This window comes from Sus scrofa, chromosome 4, assembly GCF_054392235.1.
Source record: "Sus scrofa isolate SSC_HxYL_T2T_F1_AM1 chromosome 4, Sscrofa_HxYL_maternal_Yorkshire_Landrace_v2.0, whole genome shotgun sequence".
In the NCBI taxonomy this organism is placed as follows: Eukaryota; Metazoa; Chordata; class Mammalia; order Artiodactyla; family Suidae; genus Sus; species Sus scrofa.
This window is the reverse complement of record NC_139386.1, coordinates 848,129-871,576: the sequence shown is the minus strand read 5'-3', so window position 1 is coordinate 871,576 and position 23,448 is coordinate 848,129. Positions and strand designations below refer to the sequence as shown.

The following is a 23,448-nucleotide window of genomic DNA, read 5'->3' as shown; positions in this document are numbered from 1 at the left end:
ACACCCCCCCCCCCCCGCCGCGCACGCGCAGCCTCATCAACCAGAGATGTGCTCTAGGAGCCTTGGGTAACCCCCCCCCACCTTCCCCAAAGTGGTCTCCCTCTCACACCTGCTGAGCCCTCCCCCACCCTCACTTCCTCTTTCTGGAGAGAAAAGAAGGGGACACATGTGCTGCCTTCTCTCCAACTTCAACCACAGCCCTGAAGTCCTGTTCCACTCCAATCAATGACTGAAGTTCTAAGCGCTTCTGAGCGTTTGAGAGTGACCTAACCTCAGCATATGCAGAGACCATTCTAGATACGGCTCTATGTCAGCCTAGGAATTCCATGCTTATTTTCCTTGTTTAATAACTTATACAGACAATAATGAAATCGAGTTTTGTGGACAAAACTTCAAAAAGCTGAAATCAAAGAACAGAACTTAGTGGACGTACAAACAATTCTTGGGAGATGGTAAATGCCACATACCCAAAATAAAGCAGGTGAGGTACCTGCAAGTGGTCTCACCAACCGGGAGAAGCTGCACCAAAAGAAAGAATGAGCCTGTGCCGATGCAGGGCACAGCCACAGAATGGAAAACCACAGCAGGGAAACCCCGACGTGAGAGCCAAAAGCCATTTGCCAGGGCCAGAAACCGATGGAAAAATCATCTAGTCAACAAGCAGGAACGTAATCGATACTTGAGAGGAATGCGTTTAACTGAAAAAGGAATATAAAATATTGATGCATACACTTCAGTGCGACAGGCCAAAGAACCAAAGCACAGAGGCCTACATTCCAGTGCGCGAGAATTTTCCAGAAATGGTCACTGATAAATCTGAAAAAAATTGACAACGCAAAAGGGATAACACCAAGTGTGACCCAGAAACGTTATGGAGAGGAGTCCTGCTGTGTAGCACAGAGAACTACACCAGTCACTTGTGACAGAATGTGACAGAAGCAAATACGAAAGAAGAATGATGAGGAAGTTCCTATCGGGGCTCAGCGGGCACGAACCTCATTCGCATCCATGAGGACGGGGATTCCATCCCTCGCCGTGCTCGAAGTGAAGGATCCGGCATTTCCACAAGCTGTGGGGTAGGCCGCACAGGGGCTTGGGTCCCAGGCTGCCATGGCTGTGGCTTGGGCCTGCAGCTGCAGCCAACGTAATCCAGTCAGGGAACTTCCACATAACATAGGCACGGCCCGAAAGAAAGAGACAAGGAAAAAAGATACTTCATCCATGTACGCCTGAGTCATTGACTCATAAGACGGAAATTAATGAAACATTCTAAATCAATTATACTTTGAAAAAAAAATTAAACAGAAACAAAATACTGTGCAAGTGAGCGACTTTATTATAATGCAAATGTAAGGTCATAAGGAAAAAAAATGCAGGGGGGGTAAAGAGCAAAGAACAGGAAAACTACTAAAGAGATAAAATGAAAAAAGCAATTAAGGATAAGAAAATGTTAACAAATTGTTCCAATTATATTCAGAGACAAGAACACAAAAACAGAAATAACATCCAATCACTTTCCAGACAGAGAAAGAAACAAAAGGCCTGTATCTGGGTCACGAGTAGCTCGCTGCAAAAGCTGCATGTAGGTGAGGTTCTCGTGCGTGTTGGGGTCGAAGAAGCCCTTGGTGTCGTCGCTGGGGTCCTCCAGCACGCGGCTCATCTCCTCGTCGAAGTAGCCGCGCTGGTAGGCCACGTCCACGGGCACGCGGTGGCTGCGCACGGGGTCGATGACGCCGCCCGTGGCGATCTGGGCCTCCAGCAGGCGGATGCCGTGCTCGCGGACGATGAGGTCCTTCTTCATGGCCTGGAAGAGGGAGATCTGCTCCCCGGTGTAGGGGTCCGTGTAGCCGGTGACGGCGCGCTCGGCCGACAGCAGCTTCTCCCGCAGCTCGCCGCCCACCACGCCCGCGGCCACCGCCTCCTCCACGGACAGCTTCTGGTTGCGCACGGGGTCGATGACGAAGCCGGTGGCCGCCTGCGCCTCCAGCAGCACCAGGGCCGTGCCGGGCCGCAGGACGCCCTTCCACATGGCCTGGTAGATGCTCATCTTCTCCTGGCGCCCGGGCTCGTCCTTGGCCGGCACCAGCACGCCCGCGATGCAGCTGGTGCCCTCCAGGTAGCGCTTCACCGCGTCCATCTCCGTCACCTCCTGCAGGGTCCTGGTGCCCTGGGCCAGGTCACGCAGGGTCTCGGGGCCCAGGATCCCGGACGTGTGCAGCTCGGACGCGGACACCTGGCGCCTCAGGCCCCGGAAGGACACCTTGCTCAGCCGCTCCTCCGTCTCCTCGATGACCTGGGTGAGGGTGGCGACCAGGGCGGGCAGGGCCAGGGCGCCGGCCGCGTGCTGGGCCAGGAGCTCGTCCCGGCGGGCCTGGCCCAGGTAGGAGGAGGAGAGGACGTCCCACACGGAGACCGGCTGCCCGCGGAACCGCCCGGCCCGCACCTCCATGGTGGCAGCCCGCAGGGTCTGCTCCTGCAGGGCCCTGGCGGCCTCGGCCTCGGCCTGGCCCTGGCCCTGGCCCGGAGAGGGGCCCGCGTCGCCGTGGCCGTGGCCCGCCGGCGGGCCCTGGGTCCCGCGGGCCTCCTCGGCCTCCTCGACGATGGTGGTCAGCCTGCGGGTCAGCGCGGGCAAGCCCAGCGCCCCCGAACCGAACTGGGCCAGCAGCTGCTCCCGCGTGGCGCCGCTCACGTAGCTGGACGCCAGCACGTCCCACACGGGCACCGCGGGCCCCCGCAGGCGGCCCACCCGGACCTCCATGGTGGCGGCACGCAGGGCCGCCCCAGGGTCGGGGACGCCGGGGAGCGGGGCCCCCGCCCCGGCCCCGGCCCCGGCCTCCGCCTCGGCCCCGGCCCGGGCCAGCAGCGAGGCGAGGGCGGCGCCCACCTCCTGCGCGGTCAGCGAGCCCGCCCGGTACCGGCCCAGCAGGTCCTGCCGCTGGCTCTCGGACACCTCCCGGTAGAAGAGGAGCTCCCAGACGGAGGCGCTCTGGCCCCGGAGGAGGCCCGAGCCCAGCGTCACGCGGGCGTCACGCAGGGCGGCGCGCAGCTCCTCGCCCAGCTGGTGCACGGCGGAGCCCGGGCCGGCCAGCTGCAGCATGAAGAGCCCCGTGTCCGGGTCGCGCACGCAGCGGCGCAGCAGCTGCATGTAGGTGAGGTTCTCGTGCGTGTTGGGGTCGAAGAAGCCCTTGGTGTCGTCGCTGGGGTCCTCCAGCACGCGGCTCATCTCCTCGTCGAAGTAGCCGCGCTGGTAGGCCACGTCCACGGGCACGCGGTGGCTGCGCACGGGGTCGATGACGCCGCCCGTGGCGATCTGGGCCTCCAGCAGGCGGATGCCGTGCTCGCGGACGATGAGGTCCTTCTTCATGGCCTGGAAGAGGGAGATCTGCTCCCCGGTGTAGGGGTCCGTGTAGCCGGTGACGGCGCGCTCGGCCGACAGCAGCTTCTCCCGCAGCTCGCCGCCCACCACGCCCGCGGCCACCGCCTCCTCCACGGACAGCTTCTGGTTGCGCACGGGGTCGATGACGAAGCCGGTGGCCGCCTGCGCCTCCAGCAGCACCAGGGCCGTGCCGGGCCGCAGGACGCCCTTCCACATGGCCTGGTAGATGCTCATCTTCTCCTGGCGCCCGGGCTCGTCCTTGGCCGGCACCAGCACGCCCGCGATGCAGCTGGTGCCCTCCAGGTAGCGCTTCACCGCGTCCATCTCCGTCACCTCCTGCAGGGTCCTGGTGCCCTGGGCCAGGTCACGCAGGGTCTCGGGGCCCAGGATCCCGGACGTGTGCAGCTCGGACGCGGACACCTGGCGCCTCAGGCCCCGGAAGGACACCTTGCTCAGCCGCTCCTCCGTCTCCTCGATGACCTGGGTGAGGGTGGCGACCAGGGCGGGCAGGGCCAGGGCGCCGGCCGCGTGCTGGGCCAGGAGCTCGTCCCGGCGGGCCTGGCCCAGGTAGGAGGAGGAGAGGACGTCCCACACGGAGACCGGCTGCCCGCGGAACCGCCCGGCCCGCACCTCCATGGTGGCAGCCCGCAGGGTCTGCTCCTGCAGGGCCCTGGCGGCCTCGGCCTCGGCCTCGGCCTGGCCCTGGCCCGGAGAGGGGCCCGCGTCGCCGTGGCCGTGGCCCGCCGGCGGGCCCTGGGTCCCGCGGGCCTCCTCGGCCTCCTCGACGATGGTGGTCAGCCTGCGGGTCAGCGCGGGCAAGCCCAGCGCCCCCGAACCGAACTGGGCCAGCAGCTGCTCCCGCGTGGCGCCGCTCACGTAGCTGGACGCCAGCACGTCCCACACGGGCACCGCGGGCCCCCGCAGGCGGCCCACCCGGACCTCCATGGTGGCGGCACGCAGGGCCGCCCCAGGGTCGGGGACGCCGGGGAGCGGGGCCCCCGCCCCGGCCCCGGCCCCGGCCTCCGCCTCGGCCCCGGCCCGGGCCAGCAGCGAGGCGAGGGCGGCGCCCACCTCCTGCGCGGTCAGCGAGCCCGCCCGGTACCGGCCCAGCAGGTCCTGCCGCTGGCTCTCGGACACCTCCCGGTAGAAGAGGAGCTCCCAGACGGAGGCGCTCTGGCCCCGGAGGAGGCCCGAGCCCAGCGTCACGCGGGCGTCACGCAGGGCGGCGCGCAGCTCCTCGCCCAGCTGGTGCACGGCGGAGCCCGGGCCGGCCAGCTGCAGCATGAAGAGCCCCGTGTCCGGGTCGCGCACGCAGCGGCGCAGCAGCTGCATGTAGGTGAGGTTCTCGTGCGTGTTGGGGTCGAAGAAGCCCTTGGTGTCGTCGCTGGGGTCCTCCAGCACGCGGCTCATCTCCTCGTCGAAGTAGCCGCGCTGGTAGGCCACGGCCACGGGCACGCGGTGGCTGCGCACGGGGTCGATGACGCCGCCCGTGGCGATCTGGGCCTCCAGCAGGCGGATGCCGTGCTCGCGGACGATGAGGTCCTTCTTCATGGCCTGGAAGAGGGAGATCTGCTCCCCGGTGTAGGGGTCCGTGTAGCCGGTGACGGCGCGCTCGGCCGACAGCAGCTTCTCCCGCAGCTCGCCGCCCACCACGCCCGCGGCCACCGCCTCCTCCACGGACAGCTTCTGGTTGCGCACGGGGTCGATGACGAAGCCGGTGGCCGCCTGCGCCTCCAGCAGCACCAGGGCCGTGCCGGGCCGCAGGACGCCCTTCCACATGGCCTGGTAGATGCTCATCTTCTCCTGGCGCCCGGGCTCGTCCTTGGCCGGCACCAGCACGCCCGCGATGCAGCTGGTGCCCTCCAGGTAGCGCCGGACCGGTTCTTGCTGTTGGACTTCGTCCACGGAGGCCCGCCCCCCTTCCAGGTCCGCCAGCATCTCCCTGCTGATGACGGCTGCGTGGAAGAGGTCTGCGGCTGTTACCTGTGTCCTGATCCCTCTGAACCACAGCTGCTGTTTCTTCTTCTCATTCTCTTCAATGATTTGTAGAATAACCTTTACGACCTTTTCTAATTCGTGTTTTGTATCTCTTTTGTATTTTGCTACTAACTCAAGCTTCTTCTCTTCGGTCACATATTCCGAGTTTAGCAAGTCCCAGACCGTTGGCCTCTGGCCCTTGAATCTTCCCACTGTGACCTCCACTTGCTCGGCAGCGAGGGCCCTTCTCGTTGCCTCGTCTATCACAGCATCGTCTTCTTGGTTACTGAGTAAGGGGAGCAGGGCCCAGCCTGTGCTCTCCTGCCTGTGGCTCCTCTCTTGCAGCTCCTGATAGGTCACTTTCTCACGCCTGCTGGGATCCACAAACCTCTTATTCATGCACTTCTGATCCGCAATGAGTGGGTAAGTGTCGGGGTGCAGATAGCCCCGTCTGTAGGCCACGTCCAGTGGAAGCCGGTGGTGGTGCTCTGAGTCCACAAGGCCCCCCGTGGCCACCTGCACCTCGAGCAGCCTCAGCGCCCAGTCCCGTTTCACTAGCTTTCTCTTCATGGCCTGGAACAGCGAGATGGTGTGTCCTGTTTCCGGGTCGGGGTAGCCTTTGGCGGCCGTCTCAGCGCTCAGGAGCCTTTCCTGCAGCTCTTCCCCCACGAGGCCGGCGGCCACAGCCTCGTCCACAGAGAACTTCTGCTGGCGGCAGGGGTCCAGCATGAACCCTGTGGCTGCCTGCGCTTCCAGGAGCTGAGCCGCCACCTCTGGCGGGAGCAGTCCTTTCCTGCTGGCGTCATAAATGCCCATCACCTCGTGGGCCGTGGGCGTGGTCACCCCTGCAATGCAGCCGCTGCCTTCCAGATAGGCCCGCACGTGCGGCAGGCTGCCGAGGCCTGGCCCCCCGCCCTCCGCCTCGGCCACCTGGTCCAGCGTCTCTTTATCGACGACTCCCGAGTTGAACAGCTCCGCAGCGGTCACCTCCCCACCGATGCCCGCCACCTTGATGACCTGGTTCTTCGCTTCTGTGTCTTGGACGGTCGTGGTGATGCTCTCCAGCAGGGCCTCCAGGCTCAGCTTCTGGGCTCTGTACTCCTGGACAAGCGCCCTCTTCCTCTCCTCCGTGAAGTACTGAGAGCACAGCAGGTCCCACAGAGAGACGGTCTGATCCGCGAAGCTCCCCACGGGCATCCTGGCGGTTCTGTTTCGCAGAGCCTGCCTCGTGGCTTCGTCGATGTACACATAGGTTTCTCCTTTCTTTACGACTTGGAGCAGGAAGAGCCCCGTGTCCGGGTCGCGCACGCAGCGCTCCAGCAGCTGCATGTAGGTGAGGTTCTCGTGCGTGTTGGGGTCGAAGAAGCCCTTGGTGTCGTCGCTGGGGTCCTCCAGCACGCGGCTCATCTCCTCGTCGAAGTAGCCGCGCTGGTAGGCCACGGCCACGGGCACGCGGTGGCTGCGCACGGGGTCGATGATGCCGCCCGTGGCGATCTGGGCCTCCAGCAGGCGGATGCCGTGCTCGCGGACGATGAGGTCCTTCTTCATGGCCTGGAAGAGGGAGATCTGCTCCCCGGTGTAGGGGTCCGTGTAGCCGGTGACGGCGCGCTCGGCCGACAGCAGCTTCTGGTAGGTTTCTCTGCCAAACATCCCCGCCTCAAACGCCTCCTGCACAGTCAGCTTCCGGTTCTCCACGGGGTCGATGAGGAAGCCGGTGGCCGCCTGCGCCTCCAGCAGCACCAGGGCCGTGCCGGGCCGCAGGATGTGCCTCCTCAGCGCCTCTGAGATGCTCATCTTCTCCTTCGTGCTCTGGACAAGGACCCCGGCGATGAAATTGCCTCCTTCCAAGAAGCGCCTCACCCCGTCCATGGCTGTCACCTCCCGCACCGACTTCTTCCCCTGATTCAGCTCATCCAGCGTCTTCTTGTCGATCAGCTGGGACCGGAACAGGTCGCTGGCGGACACCTGTTTCCGGAGCCCTCTGAAAGTGGCCTTCGAAGGCTGTGCCTCTGAGGCCTCAACCAGGGAGGTGACCTCACGGACCACCTGCCGCAGGGCTGTGGCCCTTCCAGACTGGCAGAGCACCGCCAGCTCCTGTCGCCTCTGGGCCCCGACGTACTCGGAGTGCAGCAGGTCCCACAGCGACACGCTGAGCCCTCTGAACCTCCCCGCGCCTACGGGCACCTTCATGGCCCTCAGGGCCACCGCCGTGTGCTCGTCCACCGCTAGGGCCACGTCCTGAGGGACTGGCAGCAGCCACAGGCCAGTGTCGGCGTCCAGGACACAGCGCTCCTTGAGCTGCTCGTATGTCACTCTGTCCCGTGCACTGGGGTCAAAGAAGAACTTCACGTCATCCTCTGTTGAGGTCAGCTTCGTGCTCGTCCGTTCATCCAGCAGGCCGAGCCTGCAGGCTGCCGCCTGGGGCAGGTGAACCCCGTGGTCAGGGTCCATGGCGCCCCCCGTGGCCAGCTGTGCCTGCAGGAGGGGGAAGCCCTCGCTCTGGGGCACCAGCCCCTTCTCCACAGCCTGCCACAGTGAGAGGGAGCCCCCCGAGTAGGGGTCCGTGTACCCAGCCACCACCCTCTCCACATGCCGGAGCCGCTCACTCAGGGCCCCGGCCACTAGGCCGGCCTTGACGGCACCTTCCACTGAGAGCCTCTGGCTGGTCAGAGGGTCGATGAGAGAGCCAGACGCCACCTGGGCCTCCAGCAGCCTCTGCCCCAGGCCCACAGGCAGGAGGCCATCCCTCACAGCCTGGGCAATGCTCGCCTTGGCGCCCGAGGGCAGCAGCACCCCGGCCACGCACCCCATGCCCCACAAGCAGGCCTGCACCCCAGGCTGCCTGGCGACCTCTGTGGGTGACCACACACCCTGGACCAGTGCTGCCAGGGTCTCCTGGGTGATGACGCCAGCATCCAGCAGCCAGACAGCAGGAACCTCACCCCGTGGGCCAGGCAGTGCGACGCGGGCCCGCGCCAGGAGCTCTGCCTCCCGCAGCCCCCTCTGCAGAGCTTCCAGCAGCTGCTGTGCCGTGGACTTCCCCACTCTGAAGTCCTCCAGGAAGGCCCTCCGCTGCTCCTCAGTGAAGTGGCAGGAGCCCAGAAGCTCCCAGACGGATGTGCCGTCCTCTCCCCGAGTGGCCTGCAGGGTCTCCTGGAGCTGCTCGTCTGTGGGGACTGCGGGAGCGCTTTCCGACAGCGGCAGGAGATGAAGGCCGGAGGCCTCGTCCCTCACACACTGCTCCAGAAGCTGGGCATAGCTGGTGTGCCCCCGGCCGTCCGGCGTGGGGAAGGGCTCGCAGCTGGACAAGGCCAACTCCATGTCCTGGTCGACACAGCCCCGCTGGATGGCCACGGGCATGGGGAGGTGGTGGTGGCCCGTGGGGTCAATGACCCCTCCTGTGGCCACCTGGGCGTCCAGGAGGCGGACAGCCTGCTCCACAGGGACAAGGCCCTTCCTCATGGCCTGGAACAGGGACACTCTCTTCCCAGAGAAGGGGTCTTGCAGGCCGGTGACCGCGTCCTCGGCCTGTCTCAGCCTGCCGCAGAGCTCCGGCCCTACCAGCTCTCTGCGCACGGCCTCGTCCACAGACACGGCCTCCAGGCTGCAGGCGTCAGTGATGGCGCCGGTGGCCGCCTGGGCCTCCAGCAGAGCCAGGGCCACACCCGGCCCCAGCAGCTTCTGCTTCATGGCCTGGTAGAGGCTGAGCCGCCGGTTGGAGGGCTGCAGCAGCACGCCGCCCACCGCGCCCGAGCCGCGCAGGTACCTGCGGACCTGGTCCATGCGGAGCAGGGCCTCGGGGCTGACGGCCCCTGCCAGCACCCGGGCCAGGAGCTCCTGGTCGATGATGCGGGCCTCCAGGAGCTGGTAGGCGGTGACCCGGCCCCGCAGCGCGGGCAGCGTGATGTCTGCCCACCTCTCCATCTCTCTCTCCAGCAGCTCCGAGATCTCCTCCAGCGAGACCTGGCGCAGCCGGTAGCGCTGCAAGAGCCGCCGCCGCGCCGTCTCGCTGAAGTATTCCGAGTTGAGGAGGTCCCACGCCGAGACCTTCTGTCCCCGGAACCGCCCAAACTTCACCAAGATCAGCAAACTCTGGAAGGCCTGCCGGGTGGCACCGTCCACCAGCTGGGGCCGCGAGCTTGTGAGCGGCAGCAGGAAGAGCCCCGTGTCTGGGTCGCGCACGCAGCGCTCCAGCAGCTGCATGTAGGTGAGGTTCTCGTGCGTGTTGGGGTCGAAGAAGCCCTTGGTGTCGTCGCTGGGGTCCTCCAGCACGCGGCTCAGCTCCTCGTCGAAGTAGCCGCGCTGGTAGGCCACGTCCACGGGCACGCGGTGGCTGTGCACGGGGTCGATGACGCCGCCCGTGGCGATCTGGGCCTCCAGCAGGCGGAGGCCGTGCTCGCGGACGATGAGGTCCTTCTTCATGGCCTGGAAGAGGGAGATCTGCTCCCCGGTGTAGGGGTCCGTGTAGCCGGTGACGGCGCGCTCGGCCGACAGCAGCTTCTCGAACATCTCAGGCCCGATGACACCAGCTCTCAGTGCCTCCTCCACCGAGTACCTCCTATTTTCTTTGGGGTCGATGATGAAGCCGGTGGCCGCCTGTGCCTCCAGCAGGATGAGGGCAGTGCCGGGTCTGAGAAGCCCCTTCCCACAGGCCTCGCGAATACCGAGGGGCTCCTGGGACCCAGGCGGCAGGACGCCGGCGATGCAGCCGGTGCCCTGCAGGTACCTCTGCACGGAGTCCAGGCTGCCCACGTCCTGGGCCGTGGCCTGTCCTCGTTCCAGCTGCTCGAACACGTCCTGGTCAATGATCTCGGCTGTCAGCAGCTCTCCTGGAGTCACCGGGACCCTCAGCCCAGGGAAGGTAGGCCTGGCAGAGGCTGCAGCCTGCTCGAGGGTGGCCCTCAGTGCAGCTGCCACCTCGTCCACTGAGAGAGCCCCGTCCTTGTGCTGCTGGGTTAGTGTTATCCTCTGCTCCACGGGGACCGCCTCAGAGAAGAGCAGCTCCCAGAGTGACACCGGCCGGCCCTGGAACTTGCCCACAGAGATGGTGGCTGTGGCAGCCCTCAGGGCCTGCCGGGTGCTGTGCTCGATGAACGGAGGCCCCCGTGGCTCCTCCCCAAGGCTCCCTGCTGAGACGGGCAGGAAGGCCAGCCCCGTCTCCGGGTCAGTGACACAGCGGGCTAGCAGCTGCCCATAGCTGAGGCTCTCCTGCGTGCCAGGGTCTGAAAAGCCAGCAGCCTGCGAGAGGTGCTGCTGAGTCTCTTCGTCCAAGCAGCCGAAGCGCAGGGCAGCCTCCAAGGGCAGCCGGAGCCTGCGGGTGGGACACACTAGCCCGCCTGTGGCCAGCTGGGCATCCAGGAGCCTCAGTGCCAGAGGCCTGTCCACCAGCTCCTTTTTCATGGCCTGGAACAGGGGGATGCGGGTGCCACTGAAAGGGTCAGGGTAGCCCATCACTGCCTGCTCTGCCGCCAGGAGCTGCCTGTGGAGCTCTGGGCCAACCAGGCCTGCCCGGACCGCCTCGTCGACGCAGAGCTGCCGGCCGGTGGCTGGGTCCACCAGCGTGCAGGTGGCAGCCTGAGCCTCCAGGAGTGGAAGCGTGGCGCCTGCGGGGAGCAGGTGCTCAGCGGCGGCCTGGAAGAAGCTCTTCTTGTGCCCCGCAGGCAGCAGGACGACCCCTGCCATGCCGCCTGTGCCCTGCAGGTAGCGCTGCACCTCGGCGCGAGCACTCACGTCCTGCACGGCCAGCCCGCCCTCCCGCAGGCCTCGGGCCGTCCCCGGGTCCAGGATCCCCACCTCCAGAAGCTCGGCCAAGCTCACCGCGCCACTCAGGGTGCGGAAAGTGGTCTTGAGAGGCAACAGGGCCAGGCCCGAGCCAGGGGCCCGCACGCACCTGCCCAGCAGCTCGCGGTATGGCAGCTCTTCCAGCGTGTTGGGGTCCAGGAAGCCCGGGGCACTCGAGCCGGGCCCGAGCTCCGTGAGCCCGCGCCACGTCTCCTGGTCCAGAAGGCCCTGTTGACAGGCTAGCTCGGGGGCCACACGCCCGCCCCGGGTGGGGTCCACCAGGCCCCCCGTGGCCAGCTGGGCCTCCAGCCAGCTCCACCCCAGCGCCCTGCCCACAACCTCCTTCCCGATGGCCTGGAAGAGGGCCAGTCTCTCACCCCCGTAAGGGTCGGGGTAACCCGTGACGGCACGCTCGGCAGCCAGCAGCTTCTCCTTCAGCTCCAGGCCCACCAGGCCCTGCTGCAGGGCCTCGGACACAAGGAGCGGCCGGCCCTGGGCGGGGTCCACCAGGCCCCCAGTGGCTGCCTGGGCTTCCAGCAGGGCCAGCCCAAGCCCAAAGGGCAGGAGACCCTGCTTCATGGCAGCGTAGAGGCTCTGGGCCTGGCCGGAGGCCTCCACGTACACCCCGGCAATGCCCCTGGCCTGGGCGGATGCAGGCGCCTGGGCCTGGGGCTCAGAGGGGGCGTCGGCTCCCAGCGTGGCCTTCACAGACTTGGGGACTGCGGCCAGCTCAGTGCCATTGGTGACCAGGACGTCAAGAGAAGAGGCGTGGCCATTCATGGTGCCTGGGCGGCTGCGCAAGACTCACTCAGCCAAGATCCACGGTTTGCTCCCTGTGGGGGATGGGAAGGCTCTGTTAGGGGCCCTGAGGCCGGGGGCAGGGCGGTCACCCCCGGACCCTGGACCCCACTGCCAGCGCGGCTGTAGCGTCCACAGTGGGTCCCTCCCCTTGCCCGGTGGGCCCCGAGAGGACCATGTGCGTGTACGGACCCCAGGGAGGCCTGTCTTCCTCGGGCCCCGTCTCAGCCGCATACCTTTTCTCCCTCCCCCGGTTCCTAGCGCAGGGGCTCGGCCCTGGGCCCCCAGGCTGTGGGTCCCTCCACTCACCCTTGGCCGCAGCACCCACATCTCCCCACTGCTGGTCCTTCTCTTGGCTCCCCAGAGTGCCCTCCCTGCCACCCCTCGGGTGGGCTCCATGTTCTCCTGGACACAGCACCAATCGCTCCCCAGCCTGGACTCACTGCTGCTCCGGCCTCTGCCCCCCCTCCTGGCTCCCCACGGACTCCCAGGGTCTCCCACCTGAGCTTGGCCCTGTGCCCTCTGGGCCATGGCCTCTATGCCAGCCTGGCCTGGCAGAGACCAAAGACTCCGTGCCCAGGTGCTGGTCCTGCCAGGAGCTGTGGGAAGGGCCAGACTTGGGTCTCCAAGCCCTGCCGGTCCCTGGCCAGCTGGCTCAAAGCCCCAGGGCCCCTCATGGCTGTCCCCTCTCGGCAGACGGCGGTGCGTCCCGAGTCTCTGAGGAGGCGACAGGTGCCCACCCTCGCACCCTTAACACAACTGCACACCAACCCCTCCACCTCCGGCCTGTCTCCATCTAGGCTGGGGACGTGTCTCCTCAAAGGAAGTGTCCAAGCCCTAACCTGCAGTCCCCAAGACCGTGGGCTTTTCTGGAACCTGGATCTTAGCGGATACAGTGAGGCTGAGCAGAGCGCACGCTAGAGTTGGGAGCCGTGTCCGTAAAGGAAGTGCCCGGCCCGCGGAGGCGGACCCAGCATGGCCACCAAAGGCCAGAAGCACAGACTTCAGGGCCTGGCCTCCCTCCGTGGCTCCTTCCCATCGCAGGGCCAGGCCACGCCCTGTTTCCGCAGAACCACACCCACAGCCTGGTCGGGGCCACACCTGGGGCCCGGCCGGCACTGCAGTCTGTTCCGAGCCCGGCCACACCTGTCCTCACCCCCAACCAGCCCCCGCACCCCACAGGCGTCTCAGGACAAGGCTCGGGCGCCACACGCCCCCTCCCCCGCCCTGGCCTCGGCCGAGAGGACCTCAGACTCCTGGTGCATTGCGAATTTGACCTCCCACCTCTGGGCCATGGGAGGTGGGGGCCCTTCCCCGTGGCACCAGCTTTCGCTCGCCAGCCCCGTTCCCTAGGTCATCTGAGAGAACCAAAAGCCCAGCAGTCTCACACGGACGCTCAAATCCCGTGGCGCCCCATCCACCCTGCGGAGCCTGCCCCTGACGGCTCTCCAGAGGGGCCCCGGGAGAGGCACTCCTTTGCACGGGCCCATCTCATGCCTGTGGCCATGGCCTGCACAGCAGCCCTTGGCCTCGCGTGGGCACCTGCTGTGCTGCTCCCGTCCTCCTGCTTCTAGAGCAGGGGGTCAGCAAGTGCATATGGGGACAGGGGACAGCAGCCGGGCAGAGTCGGAAGCGAGTTCCCTGAGGTCAGCTCAAAACCAGGGCTGAGGGCGCACAGGGCTGGTGGGGTGGACACTTCAAGATGCTGCCAGATCCCATCTGGGACGCAGGACACAGCCCCACCTCAGGGCAGGTGCTCAGCAGGCAGCCCCCACTGCCGCCCTCCAGGAAGCGCCTCGCCCACGGTCCCCCTCCTGGGTTGCTCAGCTCGACCTGGGGTGCTCACAGCCCACGGGCTGCCCGCTGAGCCCCTGGGGCACACTCTGCGCCCTCCTTCCCTGCCCGATGCCGGGCAGAGCCTCCTGGCGGTGCCTGCAGCTGAAAGGCTGCTCAGAGTTGGTTCTAGGACCTGGCACACACAGAGGCGGGGCTCTGGAGAGGCTCCAGAGGCTCTGCAGTGCTTCGCTTCCCCAAGGTGAGCAGGCCGTGCAGGGTGGGCGGGTGCTCTGAGCACAATGCCAGGCCTGTGAGAAGATGGGACGGTCAAGACACCGGGTGGGGGAGGTGCGCTGCCAAAAGCCAGGCTTTGGAAGAGATCACAGAAGGCTCTAATGACCGGTTGGCCACCTGGAGCCTCGCGGCAGCCAGTGCAGAGGCCCTGGTCCCTGCAGGGCAGGGTGGCCCTGGTGGCTGCACCGCGAAAGGGTGGCTAGAGCCTCCGCAGAGGCCCCAGCCCACAGGTGGGGGTGCGCTGCTCCAGAACTGCAGGTGACCACGGGCTCCTCGTCCCCCAGCTACGGGGTCAGAGGGTTTGGATGTGTTGGTCCCCAGTGGGGCCGGCTTCTGCCAGGAGACACAGCTAGTCCCACTGAGCTGACGGCCACCACTGCTACCAGGGCCCTCTGGCTCCTGGTGTCCAGGACCAAGAGGCCAGAAGAGGGGGTCCTGCCCAGCAGGGGAGCTGACCTGACAAGCAGGAGGGGGCTGCGCCCTGGACACGTGCAGCGCCCTGGCCCGAGCAGAGCCTCCGCGATGCAGGTCTGCTCCCACTGGGGTGAGCAGACTGTGAGGTGGGGGGGCGAGGAGTGGAGGAGGGGACCCCAGATGGCAGGGGCTGGGGTCCATCCTCTCACCGTCCCCTCCTGCTTTTCCCCAGGAAGAGAAGCTCAGGGGCCTGGGAGAGGGGTCTCAGAACACAGCATGGGGGACTCAGGGCTGCCCTGACCTCCTCCCAGGGGCAGGTGGATGGCATGGCGGGCTGGCTTGTCCCTGCCCCACCTGCTTCCTCCCCTCCAGTGCACAGGGCCCTCCCGAGGCCGCTCCCTAAGGCTGCGCCAGGCTCTCAGCTTCCAGGCGCGGACCTGGACACATGTCCGCTGCCCGCCTGCACAGTGACCTGCATGCTTCCTTGTAAAGCATTTTGCTCCAAGACGGCCTTCAGAGGGTTTGTAAGACAGAGGGAGCCTGGACCCGGTCACCAGGAGCCCCAGGTGACAGGCCCGCCAGGGTAACTGAACAGTGAGCCTGTCACCTGACCTCTGGCAGTGGACCAGGGAGGGAGGCGTTTCACTCCCGGGAAAGGAAGGAGAGCTTCTGTGCCACGGGGCGCAGGAGCAGCCGGGTAGGCAAAGCTGTGGGTGGCCCTTGGCTGGACGTGAGCAGCCAGCCCAGAGCCCAGACAGGCTGTGCTGGGGCGCTGGGGGGGCAAGGCGGGTAGCGCACCTGGATGGGAAAACCAGCGGGGCCAATAGAGGCCGTGTGAACAGGAGGCCCCAGCTCCCTGTAGCCCATGAGAAAAGGGGCTGGGAGAGGCCCTGTGCCTGCAGGACAGGAGGCGGGTCCTGGGAGTGGATGCCTTGAGTCGGAGTGGGGACCCCAGGGAACACAGCAGCCCTGAGTCCCCCATGCTGTGTTCCCAGGGAAGCAGCTGGGCTGGTGCCTGGAGCTCAGGAGACAGACTGGGGCTCCCGAGGGCTGTGCATCCAGGGCCTGGAGAGGGCAGGCAAGGTGGCTTCAAGGGCAGGAGGCCCGGCAGCCCAACCTCACAGAAGCCAGAAGAGAGAGAATCCCTGAGAGGAGGCCACCAGCAGAACAGGGCATGGGCTGTGGCCAAGGGGCTATGGCCTCTCAGCTGCGGGGGAGAGGCCGCAGGGACTTCCCAGGACCTAAAATGGAAAAGAGGAGCCCCTCCTGCCACCCCAGTGACAAGGGTGGGAGGGCAACTCCCCTGGGAGGGGCACCATCTGTCAGTTCCCTGAGGGGCGGCCCCTACTCCAGCCTGGGCCAGGGGTGGGCAGGGGTTGTCTGGCTGCCCCCTTGAGCCAGATCAGAACAGAACCAGATGGCCAGGCGGCCTCAGGCCCATGCAGGGAATGAGTGACCTTGGCCTTTGGCGTACGTTGGCAGCATCAGAGAGACCCCGCCCAGCTGCACTGGGTGCTGCCAGGCAGAGACCAATGGCCAGACAGAAGCTTGGCCGGAGGAGCCGATAGAGGAGGTGGAGCCCAGGAGGGTGCACTGATCCGAGGGAGCCTGTCCCACCTCTGCCCCCCAAGGCCTAGAGATGGCACCACATAGGAGTCCCTGGGCCCCCACCCTCACCCCGCCACAGCTGGCGGCTCCGGGCAATGAGGAAGCGCGGCCAGGAGACCCCAACCCTCTCAACTCGTCTGCCTCATTGCCTGGGCCGCAGGTGCTCTGGCGCTCCAGCAGCCCACGCGCCCCCGCCCCCCGCCCCCGGCAGCGGGCAGGGCAGGAACGAACCAGACCTGCACGACCCCACCCAGGGCAGCGCACCAGTCCTTCCCGGAAACTGCCGGGCAAAAGACCCCGGCGCCGCTGCGGGGCCTCATCTCCCGCGCCGGGACCTCGGGCTTTCCACCCGCCCCCACCCTCGGGGGCGACCGCCAGGACCCCCGCCCACGAGGGCTGGGAGGGCGGGGAGCCGGGCTTGGACTGCCTGGGCTGGGAAAGCAAAAGTCCGGGCCGCCGCCCGCGCGTGGCGCCCCCCGCCCCCGCCCCCCAGGCCCCGGGCCGAGCGCGCCCGCAGGTGTTTCCCTCGGTGTCCCACCTGCCCGCACGGTGGCCCCAGCGCTGCGGCGGCGGTCCCGGGTCGCTCCTCCGCCTGCGCCCGGCGCCTCCCGGTTTAAACCCTCCGGCCCCGCCCCTCGGCGGCCCCGCCCTGGTCTGGGGGCGGCGGGGGCACGTGGGGCTGCGAACCGGTGGGGCAGGCGGGTCCCTGGAATCCCGCTCCGGGCCGGCCCGCGCCCCACGCGCGCCCCCCCCCCCGGCTGTGCGCGCCCCCAGGCGAGGAGGGGGCGGCTGCTGAGGAGCAGGGTCCCCTGCCCCTTTCGACCCCTCCCCGGGAGTCACCGCGAAGGCACGCGGGCGGGCGGCCGCGGGGAGCTGGGTGCGCCCTGCGCCCGCCCAGCCGTTGGGCTTTGGAATGGAGTTTGCAAGGGAAATGCGGACCTGCCCGCGGGCGCCGGTGGTTTCACTTTCCAAAACGAGGCTTTATTGACCCGGACCCCGCTCGGCTCTGCTCCCTGCCCTGGGGCCGGCTTCCTGCGCGGCTGCTTAGTCCTGGGTCAGGGTGTCCTCCCAGGCTCCTCTCCGTGACTGCTGCCCCTTCTCCGCCTCGACCTAGAGGAGACGTGTCTTGTCCCCAGCAGGTATCCAGTCGGTCCTAAAAGGATGAGCAAGGCCTTGCCCCCTGGGCTCGGCCCCTCCGCCCGGCTCAGAGGAGGTCTTCCGGTCGCCCAGGAGCGCCCAGCCCCCGCCTTCCCCAGCGGGGACTCCTAGAGGTGTGGAGGCGGGCAGGCATCAGGGGCCCGCAAGCTGGGGGCCACAGCCCAGGACAGAACCCCTCACGGATCTTCTGGCTACGCCTCCTCTTTGCTGACGGGAGATCCCAGACGGATGGGGCTGGGCAGCTTCCCCTTGCCCTCGGGGTTAGGGCCCAGGGTCTGTCCCCTTTCCCCAGCCCCACTCTGAGGCGTTAGTCTCTCCCCTCCCCCAGTCCGCACCTGTGCCTGGGTTCTTCCTGACCAGATGCTCATCCAGGGCCACCCAGCCACCTCCAACATGACTGTGAGGACACCTAGAGACACCTCCGCGGGCACAGGGTGAAGGGTGCTGGGCTCAACTGCCAGGGCTCTGCCCTCAGTCCCGCCCCTCAGGCTCTGGCTCACACCTGCTCAAGGAGGCTTTCCAGACCCTGGGCCCAGCTTCAGCCACCCGTGTCCGTGTCTGCATCCCTGGCCCTGCTCGCCAGACACCGGGACGCTGTCCAAGACGTCCAGCTGGGACGTGTGCCTGTGCTGACCGTGGCTTGTGGCGAGAGTGAACCCTGGGAGCCGTTACAGGCTGCACTGCTGCCAGGCTGCGAGACGGGCCGGTTCCCTGCTTTGGGAACGAGGCGCGAGACTGGCCAGGCCAGGGCCTCTCTCTGTGCCTGCCTGCCCCTCACCTGCAGGTGGATGTGGGTGGTCCTTGTCCCAGAGGTGGGGACCTTCACTGGGGACCCTCCCTTGTAGGGCTGGCTCCCTCCACGGCAAAGGCGCTAACAGGGTCCAGTGTCCCCACGCCTCCCAGGGAACCCCTGTCACCAGAGGAGCCTCATAACCTCCCTGCCTCCAGGAGGCCCCGCTGCCTCAGTCCCCCGCGTCCCTGCCACACCCCGAAGTCTTAGTCCTGTGCCTGATGCTGGTCCCCCCTCGGCCCGTCGGGTCCCCCAGCACCGGCCCGGGCTTCCAGCCTCCGGCGCCGTGAGTGAGTCAGTACGTTTCTGTTGTTTCAGCCGCCTGGCCTGCGGTGCTTGGTCACAGCAGCCTATGCAAACGTGACAGTCCCACGTCTGAGAACTCAGCCTGGTAGAGCAGACGAAGGAGGAGACCTCGAAGCTGCTGCTTGCGAACCAAGCGTCCCCCTTTCACAGGGGGAGGGGGGAACCAGGAGGGGAGGGGGCAGAACCAGGGAGGCTGCTGACTCCCAGGTTGCTTTAAACTGGGAGAGAAGCCCAGTTTCTACTTAAGAACTAATTGCGTCGTGTGTTGCTCCGCATACGAAAACGCGTGCTCTTTCCAGGAACCGCGTGAATGGAAATCGGGGCAGGATGGCCGATCTCCATGGGCGCAGCTGCGTGAGAGAGGCGGGGCGAGGTGTGCCCGGAGTCTCTGGTCCTCTCTGCGCCCACACCACACCGTCTGGAGGCCGGTGCTGGCCCCAGAGGTGCTGTCCTCGGCCGGCCGGGTCCACCTGGGGGCTGGCAGCCAGGGCCTGCGTGTGCCTCTGGCCCTGCAGGACTGGGAGAGCAGGGCGGCCTCGTCGAGGGGGTTGAGGCTGCTCGGGGGATGAGAGCCAAGTCTGGAAGTGGCTGCAGAAATCCCCACAGTCACCCTGCCTGCCCAGCGTCCCTTCTCCTGGAACCCGCTTTATCTGCCAAGAGCTCAGAGCTCATCCCGATGGGTGCTCCCACCTGCAGCCAGGGCCCCGGCCCTGGAGCCCCACACCGCCCAGCTTCCCTGTGGTTGCCCTCTGCCCACGCCCCCTGCGGCCTCCCCTGGCCTCTACCCTCCCACCGGGCCCACAGCGCCCCCGGCTCTGCACCTGCAGCCTCAACTCCACCTGCAGGCGCTGGAGTAGCTGTGGGCATGAGGGCTGGGCCAAGGGCGCCCCCACCCCCCACCCAGCGCTCCCCGGGGGAGGGTCGGCAGTCCATCACTGTGCCTTCCGCTCAGGCTAAGCCAGGGGAGCACTGGGGTCCTGAGGTGCTCCCACCCGGCCGCGCCCACACACCCTGTACCTCCCGCTCCTGCAGCAGGGCAGCAGCCACCGTGACATTGGGAGCCGGGGTCCCTGTGAGGCCTGCTGCTCCTCCATGCCACCCAGCCAGACTTGAGTAGTGTCCAGGGGCCCTAGGGGCCTGGCGGGCGGGGCCCACCTTTACGGCCTCGGGAACCACTGTCCTCACCACCTCTGCCACTTGCATCCCCTCGGTCAACCTTCAGAGCCCTGGGCCCCCACCAGGTCCAGGAGATCCCTGGAGGGAGCTGGCCCCTGGAATATGCCAGCAGGGAGGGGCCCCTTGGTCCGGCCCTGGCGCGGCTCCTCCCTGCCCTGAGGCAGCCCGGCTCTGAGGCCCAGTTTCCCAGGGCAGACGCCCCGCAGAATGCACAGGGCAGCTGCAGGGGTAGGCGGTGCAGCTCTGCTGTGGCAGGGCCGGGGACCCGGAACCATGGTGGAACCCCACAGCTCACCAGGCCCCTCTTGCAGCCCCACCTAAGCGGTGCTGGGATCACAGGATCACGCTGGAGGACTCGCCGACTGGGGGTCACCTTGGGAGCCAGGAGCCCCTGGAGCCGCAGCCACCTCTGCCCACGTGTGCCTGTGTCTGTCTTCCCTCTCAGCACAGCTTGGCCAGCCTCAGCCCACGGCGCAGCAGGTCTAGCCGCCGGCCCCACCACTCCCCCCTTGGCCTTGCCTTCTGTTTCCTGGGAAAGGGCTGCCCAGCCCCAGCCATGAAGGTTAGGGAGAGGCTGCGGGAGGGGCTGTAAGGCCGGAGCTTCCGGGAGAGGGGCAGGGGCTCTCACCACCCACCCAGCCCTGCCCAGCCTACCCGCACTGCTGTGGGGCTGGGAGGGACCAAGGGAGCTGGGCATCAAGCCTGCGCTAGAGTGAGCTGGGCTTGGGGGTGGAGGAAGTAGGGGACATACTTTGGGGAGCCCCTCTGGCTGCGTCAGTAAGCTGGGGGCTGCAGAGCCACCCCTGGGTTTTGTCACCTCCTTCTCTGCAACCACAAAGACCCCTCCTCGGCAGGACCCTGGGACTCCCGGGCTGCCGCCTCCTCCTCCTGCCACCCGACCCTAGGGCCTGAACCCCACCCAGCCAGACTTCCCCACACCCCACCCTGGTTGGCTCTTGCTTCCAGGAACCACATACCTTGTCCTCCCCGCACCCCACCTGCAGCCTGGAAGCCCTTCTCGAAGGCCTGCTGGGCTGGGGGCTCCCAGCAGAGGGCGCTCCGGGGCCCTGCTGGCGCCCCGTTTCCTAATGGGAGGGGGTCAGGTGGGCACTAGTGGGGGCCCGTTTCTTCACTCCTCCATTTTTCTGTACCCCAACAAGAGGCCTTGTTTCCTACAGACAAGCCAGGACTGCCCCACGTCCTCACCATGCTGGGCCCTGCCCTGCCTGGGGAGAGGTGCCCTTGGTACGGTTTGCGAGGGGGTCGATCCCAGCCTCGGGGAGAGGCTAGGGGCCTGGCCTGGCCCTCCGCTGCCCACAGTCTGTGCCCTGGGCCCCCAACCCCAGTCTGTGACCACTCAGCTCTGCACCTGCCGGGGCTTGTCTTTCTCATGGGGTTCGTGTTGCTGTTGCCCTGGGAACTTTCCATCAGAAAACATTGGGTGGGGTGGGCAGACAGGCTGGGGCAGGCCAGGGGACGCCTGTGAATGGAGCCAGGTGTCTCCCGGAGGGGGGGAAGGGGCTCTCCCACCCTGCCCTTCCTGCTCCCTCCTCAGCTCCCACCCCCAGGCCTGAAGGGGTAGTGCCCCCCCCAGGTCTGCCCTGCCCTCCGGCCCTACAGCTGTCCAAGTGCCCACCCCGGGGTCAGGGGGGGGTCCCCAACTGGCCTACCTGTGGGCTTCGGCCCCTCCTCCTCACTCTGCCCCGGGCTTCCCACGAGGTGGGAGGAGGGGCCAGGCGCCCGGCTCCCGACTCCTGGTCCAAGCAGCGTCTCTCCGTGGAGACAGGGCCTGTCAGCCTTGTGGTCGAGCCTTCACAGGGCTGGCCGAGTGCCCGAGACTGAGAAGAAGAGACCAGGGGACCCGGAGGACCTGGAGCAGATGTGGGGACACGGCCAGCCCTTCCCCTGGGGCCCCTGGGCCGGGGTCCTGTCTGAGCCAAGCCCCTCCAGGCCAGGCGGCGGCTCCGCCGGCAGCTCCCTTCCCACCCTGAGGCCTGTCACTCGGCCAGTGAGCGACGTGGACGGTCGGTGGGGTGCCCGAGGCCCTGACCCCAGCTCCCACGCTGCCACACCGTGGAGGCTGGTGTTGGGGCCACAGCCCCCAGGTCTTCTCTGCACCTCCACAGGGTCTTGCGCCCGCACTTTGCACACCCTGGGCCCTGTCCCACCCCAACCCAGGCTAAGGATGGGCCGAGCCCTGCCTGCACCAGCCCTCAGCCCTGGGGGATACCCAGGAGCGGCAGGGGATGTGCGGGCACCCCCACACTGCACTCTCCATGGCAGGGGCTGAGCCAGACCAGGGCCCCCAGCAGAGAACGTGGTCAGAGCCAGGTCTCCATGAGCAGCCCAAGCTGGTCCCCCACGCCCCACGATGGGGACTCTTGGCCCTTGTGGGGGCTCCACAGTGGGGGCTGGTCTAACCCGTGAACACCATGCAGCAGGGCTGGTACCCACAATGGGCCCAAGTAGGGCTGCAGTGGCCGGCAGAGGGCCTGGCTGGAGCCGGCGCGGACAGGCCAGTTCGGCGGGGTCACTCCCCGTGCGGTTGTGGCTGGAGCAGCACCAAGGTTTGGGGTGGGATGAGGAAGCTAAGGTGGCCCAGGAGGGGCCGGGGGAGGATCCTTTGCTTCGCCCAGGCTGGGGCTGAGGGCTGGGGGATACAGGCCTTTCTCACTGGCCGCTCTGAGCCCCAAGGATGGGGCTGGCCCGGGGACCGGGGTGGGAGAGCTGATGCAGGCAGAGAGGCCTGTTTGCCACCTTCCAGATTGGCAGGGAGCGTACATGGAAATAAGAGGAGGCTGTTTTTGGCATGATGCAAAGATTCCCGGGGGAGAAGATGGGGCAAGAGTCCTGTTGCTGGGTTTCCAGCGTAAATGTCTGTGACAGACCAGCCTAGGGCACTGGGAGCCTGAGAACCAGGGACCCACACCCCATCTCAGTGGGCGGCCCACCCCGGCGCTGGACAGGTGCCACATGGCGGGGTGGGGCAGGGCCCTGCAGCCGAGGGAGGGGCTTCTGTCCATCACCAGAAACCCACTCACGCTAGCTGTAAAAAAGGAGATAGGAGTCCCCACTGTGGCACAACAGGATTGGGTTGGCAGCATCTCTGCAGCACTGGGACACAGGTTCGATCCTCGGCCCGGCGCAGTGGGTTAAGGACCTGGCGTGGCTGCAACTGTGGCTTAGGTCAGAGATGGCCTGGCCCAGGAACTCCATATGCCGTGGGGTGGCCAACAAAGAAAAAGAAAAAGGGGGGGAAAGAAAAAGGGAGAGATGGAGTTCCCGTCGTGGCTCAGTGGTTAACGAATCTGACTAGGAACTATGAGGTTGCGGGTTTGATCCCTGACCTCACTCAATGGGTTAAGGATCCAGCATTGCTGTGAGCTATGGTATAGGTTGCTGTGGCTGTGGTGTAGGCCAGAGGCTGCAGCTCCAATTCGACCCCTAGCCTGGGAACCTCCATATGACGCGGGTGGGGCCCTAGAAAAGGCAAAAAGACAAAAAGAAAAAAAAAAAGAAAAAGGGAGAGAGAGAAGAGGGAGAGGCTGCAAGGAAGTTGAGGGAGACCCGACTGAGGCAGGTCCCGGCAGCTCCAGCCAGAAAACCTCTTGCTTCTCCCCCAGGAGACCCAGGGAAGGTCTGGCCGGCCCTCGGCTCTCGGCCCTCGTGGGCGCTGAGCAAGCTGCGCCCAGGCACCTGCGGTCCTGGTGCCCGCCCCGCTCTGCCCTCTGGCGCTTGTGAAGCGCTGGCTGACAAAAGCCGCAGGCCTTGTGCTCGGTGCCTGCCAAGGACAGCAGTGTCACCGGGCTCTGGGCTGCTGGCCCCGGCCATCCAGTGACCACGCTTCCACCCCCTGCAGTGCCGGGAGAGAACAAGGTGGGTGGCGCGAACAGAGTCTCTGGGAAGGGGCACACCTTACACCCCCGGGGCAGGGGCAGTGGTGACCCTGTCATCCCAGAGCCGTGCCCCAATGGGGACCACCCCCCAACTGCTG

The 23,448-nt window shown here is 66.6% G+C and overlaps 1 protein-coding gene and 1 pseudogene across 1 annotated transcript; both read right to left on the bottom strand.

The window, feature by feature from the left end:
- Nucleotides 1-1,313: 1,313 nt before the first annotated feature.
- EPPK1 (epiplakin 1) lies at nt 1,314-16,613 on the bottom strand. Its single transcript, XM_021090394.2, has 2 exons — nt 16,563-16,613; nt 1,314-11,967 (listed from the first exon to the last, which is right to left on the bottom strand). The coding sequence occupies exon 2, from the start codon at nt 11,912-11,914 to the stop codon at nt 1,511-1,513; it is 10,404 nt and encodes a 3,467-aa protein (XP_020946053.2). The 5' UTR covers nt 11,915-11,967; nt 16,563-16,613; the 3' UTR covers nt 1,314-1,510.
- Nucleotides 16,614-17,724: 1,111 nt separating this feature from the next.
- On the bottom strand, nt 17,725-21,002 carry LOC146403630 (uncharacterized; annotated as a pseudogene).
- Between the last annotated feature and the right edge of the window lie 2,446 nt (nt 21,003-23,448).

Coding starts and splice junctions, on each gene's coding strand:
- EPPK1 (XM_021090394.2), bottom strand. CDS start 11,914: ATGAATGGCCACGCCTCTTCTCTTGACGTCCTGGTCACCAATGGCACT.